The sequence below is a fragment of the Poecilia latipinna genome, unplaced genomic scaffold (assembly GCF_001443285.1).
Source record: "Poecilia latipinna isolate Pla-1442-1.1 unplaced genomic scaffold, P_latipinna-1.0 Scaffold35, whole genome shotgun sequence".
Taxonomy (NCBI): domain Eukaryota; kingdom Metazoa; phylum Chordata; class Actinopteri; order Cyprinodontiformes; family Poeciliidae; genus Poecilia; species Poecilia latipinna.
The window spans coordinates 750,272-757,146 of NW_015112651.1; the positions used below are offsets into that span (position 1 = coordinate 750,272).

The window sequence follows — 6,875 nt, forward strand, 5'->3', positions numbered from 1 at the left end:
GAATTCCCCCCCCCCACCCCCCACATTTGTCTGTAAAGCATGTTCATTTATCTTTGTTCAGTGTTAAATGCCAATGGATTTTTGTCACATTTTTGTGTTTAAAACTAGAATATGATTTAAAGTTTAAACATTAGTGATAGCAAATTACTTTATCCAAATAGACCTAAAATGATTAACACAAAAAGAGGCATCCTGCCTTCTGCTTCCCCCTTTGGTCACAGTAGTAAACTTTGAGAAACTGAAAAACGCGACTTAATTGGCAGCCTTAAGAATCCTGACTTTTCCCAAAGTTACAATCAGAGAGAAATGAGAGGGAGAGAGAGTCAGCAATTAATCCCCAAGAGTGGACCTTATGGTCAGCAAAAACACGAGCAGCAGTAAAGCAAATATGAAGATAAATGGTTTATCCTCAAATCTTCAGAGACCAGCTCAGCAAGAAGTCAACCGGAAGGTTTCTATTTTTCACCTGGACGTCAGAGTCGAAAAAAAAAAAAAAAAAAAAAAGGCAATGTCGAGGCTGTTTATAGAAGGAGACGGAGCAGACTAAAATCAGAGAGGATACTAAAAATCTTTCTGAGTGCACACTGGAGAGTAAATGTGCGTAATTCATTGCTGAGCAGTGCTGACCCTCAGCTCTAAATATTGCTATCTGCTCTTTTTCAGCGCTTCACTTAGAATGCAAATACATGCAAGAGGCACCTATTAAGTGCAGCAGGTATGAGCATTTTGCCTCTGATTACAGATGGGAGAATATAAATATGGTTTTCTACCACTAATAAGGCAAGTAAAGAACTGCCAAAGGGGGAAAAGTTATCTGGGCAGCGAGCTCTAAGTCCTAAGATTAGACACAGAGGGTGCACTCAAAACTGCAAGAACATCACCTTGCTGCGCCAGGGAGACCCATACTCAACAATCAGAGGACTGCAAAAGTTGTAACATGCAAACTGTGAGAAATGGGGGCACAATTTGTCCATTTGCTCTAAAATGCTGCCTTGGTAAAAAAACAACAAAAAAATACAATAGTGAAACTTAGCAACTATTAAAGGGTTGAAAATGTTTATTTTTATTTATTCCTTCAAAATTCAGAAGTTTGCATAAACTAAGATTACTTTACCTTTAAACAGCTCAGATGGTGAAGCTTCTTATTTAATTGAAGGCACACAAGGGAATGCATATTCAGGTGACACTCTAAATGTGCAGCATTGTTTTTAGCCATCATGGGGAAATCTAAAGAAGTGAGCCAAGACATTGGGGGAAAAAAAACAAACTATGGAACTTCAAAATTCTGTTTAATACCCGTGTCCCTTTTTCCGATTGCTGATGGATGCTCAGAATTAGTTACAATAAATCATTGAAACATAACATATAATGTATATTATTTAGTTTTTGACAATTATTTATAATAATACAGCAATAATATAATTTACTTTCATGGTAAAGAAAAAAAAAAAAGCAGCCTAATTAAATTTGTTTCTCATTTACCTGGGATACATTCAAAATAAGGATCTGGTCGTGCGCTGGCACAGAGATTTTATCCTAAACTTTGAAAGTGATGAAATATTGATATGGTACACATGAGGATTTGACGTAAGTGAAGCAGAATACTGCAGTGCCAGGCATTGCATGTTTTATTGAAGCATCCAATGTAGCACTCAGGCAAAGTGAGAAAGAAAATTGGGAGGAAAAGAAGACCCTCAAGATAGCAAGCATTTAAAAACCCAGAAAACTGCAATGGGCCAGTGGGGATCCAGGTCCGTCTCTAAACTGCCTGATTTAATGAGGCATCAACAATCAATATAGGCAGCACACAAGAAAAATGAGCCCCACATACAGGTAAACATTAGATCTATGTCCAGATGTTGGCCAAAATGTGCTAAAAGGATGTATTCAGCTGTTCCTCCTTGAAAATATCAGTGTCTTTGTTCAGTGGTTTCAAAAAGATGAATTATACTAAGGGTCGTTGCTAAAATTTTTAAAAAGTTTTACTCCAAGGCAAATGATGCTAAATGAGTTTTGTCACAAAATTCAACAAAAATAAAACTTAGGATGTCCCTTGCACTTCCTGGCAAGTTCCTCAGTATTCGTGGCAAGTTAAAAAGTCTTAAGGGACATAACTTTTATTTAAAAAAAAAAAAAATGTTTTGTTTTTTTTTTACAAATTTGTTAAAAACCATCACTACGTCATGACAGTATAAAATGAGATAAATGATTTTTGAAAACAATCTATAGTACTGCTGTTTTCTACAGGAATACAACACCTGGTCAGGATTAACCAATCTGAGCACGGTGCGGGGTCTTAGCGCTGTCAATCATGCTCATGTATGCACTGCTCACGCCCTCCCCCTTTTTTTTCTGCTGTGCTACAGCTGGTTCATTATTGTTTGCCCATCCTCCCTCCGTCCTTACTTTGAGTATCTTCTCTCCTCTTCTCTCCGCTGGTGATATTTTGCCAATATATGAATATTTATTGACATTCACGTGAAAATGCATATAAAATACAGCAAAAATATTTCAGCCACAATGTTTCTATGCACATTTAGCTTAATATTCATTTTATTATTTAGTTTCATTGCAATTCTAATATATTTGGTTATTTAATGTATTTTAACCAATTTTGGTACTCAGCTTGCAGCTGAGTTTATTTCCGGTTATCCACAGATTCATTAGTAATAAATATAGGTTATCAGGTTTGAATTTTAATACTGTGAGACCCGAGTTTCAGGTGTATTAAAAGGTGCGTCACCTGGTATATGATAATTGTTGCCACAAAAATAAGAGCAAAAGCAGCCCTGCCCCTGGTAGGCGTACTTTGTTTTTCTGTTGAAATGTAGCAGCCCTGCCTAAAGTTTGCGCCCAGGTTCGCAGAACTGTTTGGATGACGGTGCTCTCAGAAACAGCTTAGACAAAATAAAATATCTCCACGGAGGGTAAACATAATTTTCTTTAATTGGATTAATGGTTTAAAGTCTCACTATAATGGATAAAATGAAGAAACATGGCTTGCTTGGTACAGGCTCCTAATTATTAAATTAATTTTTGTCTATTTTTCTTGGAGTAACAGACAACTAATGACACTACAGCTAAAAATCATACTTATATTTCCATGCCCTTGTTGTCTACTACTTGCCAATTAAGCTATATTTTAAACTCCATTGGCCTTCTAAAACACTTTCACAAGAATAACGATTTTATTTGCATCTAGAGGCGAACTCAGGCCTTCGTGAAGATAATGGAATATGAGTTTATTTTAGTCGAGCCTGGAACTTCGTTAGGTACGACCACTAATTGAAACTATTTTTATGACTGAATGATTAACCTTCTTTTTCTTTCTTTTCTTTAATGGCTGTTCTCAGCTATATATTCTGTAGATAACGTCTGCCAGCTTTCTGTTTTGATGTGGTAAGGATGAGCTTATTAAGTGTAGCTGATTTAATCACCACGGAAAACGAAAATCACAATTTTCGTATAAACCAAGACTAGGGTAAGCAATTTAATAGAAATGTCAAGTTTAAAACTTGATTACGACAAAATAGGAGAAAAACAGGGGAGATCCGCTTATATCACCTTCTGGCACACGGTTCAGACAGGCTATTCATTTTTTCTTTCTCTCCTTAAAACAACAACATTACTCTGGCTTGAAGCTGTCATAATCTCTTAAAACTGTATCTGATGCCAAAGTAGGGAAAACGAGTCTCTCCACTAAAAAGATATGTTCATATTTACTAATTAATGTACTATGAATTTACTAATTGCGTTGAATTCATGAAATACAAACAAAGAGGATATTTGAGATGTACTCGTTGATCAATCAGATTCTGTTCTAATATTATTTTGGCAATCTAAAAGTTGGGTTGCATCAAAGAGATGCAATTAAATAAGTGTAAGTGCAATTAAATAAGTAATAATTTCTTTTTTTTTTTGTTTTGTGTACTGACCCAGTGTTCAGTTGGTTTACCATTACCCTGCTTATCAGTCTAGATCAGGAAGAATTTTAGCTTTTGCCATTCTTGGTGGGACTTCCAGCACATTCTCAGCAAAATGTTCCAGTACAATTCAAAGCATATGCTTACGTGTGTGCTTAACCTGCCAGTATCCAGGTACTAAGTTCTGGACTATTTCATGGGCATGTTTGCCCAGCCTGCATGTTGGGTCTGTGCTGCTGTGATTATTGATTTTGCCCAGTCCCTTGGTACAGTCTTATCTAGTCATTTGTAGAACTTCACAATGTCCGCCACTTCCCGTATCTGCAGATGATACGGGCAATGCAAAGGCTTTTCTCTCCTTGATTATGCCTCCTGCTCTTCATCTTACACGCTAGGTTTCTGCTTCCTAAGAAACCTTAGCAGTTCATCCTTAGGGACCTTCTTCCTGATTTCATACTGGATACATTCACACTCTGCAACGCGTTTGTCCATATCATTAAACTTCCAATAAATTCCAAAGGAATTTGCAGTTGTAAAGCAGCGACAGCAGAAAATAGCTTGCACTGTGTCGTTGGAGTGGGGGAAGAAAATGTAGAAAGATCAAAGACATTAATTGTTTTTGCAAGGTTCTGTGAAACTCCTATCTTGCCAGCCATTAGCATGCAACTCTGGTTTCACCAAATCACTTGGCGCAATGTGCTGCGACAGCCACACAATGTGTATTTTGGGAAAAGGCTGGCCTCAATTTGTTGGTGTCAGTATTTGTATTGATAGCAAAGAAGACCTTACTGGGTAAAGTGCTCTGGAGAACAAATTGCTCCAAACAGTGTGTTCTTTAAAGCAAAGGAGTGCCACTGCTGCTCTCAGAGGTATCATTCTCAAACAAACTAATAAAAACTAAGAGTGGAGCAAACACACATACACGTCTAAGGACACCTCAAACTAGGCATGTCTTGAACCTTCTATGTAGACTGGTATTACCACTGAGAAAAAAAAAATGAAGACAGACACAAAAATACCCAACTTTTATCACCTTTCCTTGTTGATATTTTCCCTCTTAAGAGACCTGCACAAGATAGCGAGCAAAGAGCAATATGAAGAGAAGCAGACTGAAGGTAACGGCAAGCAGGAGAAATGTAAAACGTTCTGCGACATTCAGTTCAAAATGCAGGCTCTTCAATTATGCTCTCTCTTACAAGCGCAAGCTTCCTCCCTCCTTATCTACGCTCGATAACCTTTGCGAGGTTTACAACAAATTAAATGATTTATTTGGAAAGAGGCAGTTTCCCTCCCTGGTACGTTCAGAGCAGATTCAAAGACACGGGGAGCCACAACTTCAGGGGTCAAAAGTTTTGCAAAACGTAAGAATTAAAGGTTTTTAATTTGCCAAGTCTGCAGTCTTGATGCTGCGCTGAACTAATACCCCCAAATGTCAATATGAGAAGCTGGTGTAAATGAATAGCAAAATTCGAAAGTAGGTAATTAACTCAACAGATCTAGTTCAAACGCGTGCCAAAATGCCCTCTAAGCCAGTTTTCAAATATTAGCTGTGTATGCAACAGCATTTGGAAACTGTAAGTAAAAATATATATTAAAAAGTCAAGCCAACGTTTAAAAATGTCGCAAAAGGAGAGAAGCCTGAAGCTCACTTAAAGTTTGTGCATTAAAGTTTGAACAATGAAGTTCGACCCAAGCATTTTATTCATCTTCTGACGGATCCTTCCAGCACAATGATGCTTAAAATGTCTCAAGCTGGCCTTTCAATCATGACACTTAGCGTGATGTACTAGACTTCAATCCACCACAGCAAGTTTAAGATGTGACAGAATGGGAGACTTGCATTGTAGATATGCAGCCAACATGTATGCAACAATTACCACACACTGAGTATTTTTTTATATATATCTTGTTGGAAAGTTACCTCAATCCCAATTGTTCACCAAAACCTAGTTTGCATGTTAAAGGCAGGTGACCCAAACATTTTGTGTCTGAGTTTTCTAAAGCAGTAATATAAAAAAAAAAAAGCTGAACTTTACTGTGTAAAGCCTAAAACCAACAAGCTTTATAATAGGTAGGTCTCACAGAAGTGTATTATTTGTGACAGGATGTATCGACTGTACAGTGTGGCACACACACACACACACACACACACATTGTGTGTGCTCACATATACAACAAACCCCTACCTGAACCAGATTCCAGCCCTCCAAAGACTCTGCAATAATGGAGGTCACAGACGGGCACACACCTCCGAAGATCATCAGATGTTTGGGACCGTAGCATATGGCGTCAAAAAAGGCCCTCAGTCCTTTAGCGTTGTCACACTGCAGACACAGACAGATATAGTGGGGAGTGAAAGTAGGGGTTGGAGGAGTTAGAGGAACACAAGGAGGGGGGAAGATAAAAGAAAGATTTTGATTAGACTTTATGACAATAACAGCAATTCAATTCAAACTGTGATAAAATGTAACTTTAGATTTCGCAGTGAGATGCATTCAGTTCAGATCGGAGTTTGATCTGAATCATGTCGCCTCGGTGATTCGTCTCTCACACGGATCAAAAAGTATTCATCACAAATGTTGCGCCTTGCAACAATATTTGAGTGTTGAAAACAGAAAGCAATGAGGAAAAGTAAAACTGATTTTATTTTTAATCATCCTAATTTCGGTGGACTAACTGCCGTGTTAAGTTTGCTTTTGCTTACATCTCAGCCAAGAGGGTGAGACATAAGCATATGCTGATCCACACACACACACACACACACACACACTTTTATGTGTGTGTGTGTGTGTGTGTGTGTGTGTGTGTGTGTGTGTGTGTGTGTGTGCGCGCGCACCAGTAAAACAATCTAGCTCACAGGCTTTAAATTCAACCCTCCACTGTTTCGGTGCTACATAATGCAGCCATTTCATGTTACTATGGCAACCAGAAGAAGGAGCGTGAGGGGAAGAA

At 38.1% G+C, this 6,875-nt stretch overlaps 1 protein-coding gene across 1 annotated transcript in view; it reads right to left on the reverse strand.

The window, feature by feature from the left end:
* gabbr2 (gamma-aminobutyric acid (GABA) B receptor, 2) overlaps positions 1 to 6,346 on the reverse strand; it is a gene marked incomplete at its 5' end in the record, with an annotated part of 137,410 nt that extends 131,064 nt beyond the window's left edge. Inside the window, one exon of the mRNA XM_015042774.1 lies at positions 6,110 to 6,346. Coding sequence (XP_014898260.1) covers positions 6,110 to 6,346 — 237 coding nt within the window. The remainder of the gene's footprint in view (positions 1 to 6,109) is intronic.
* Between the last annotated feature and the right edge of the window lie 529 nt (positions 6,347 to 6,875).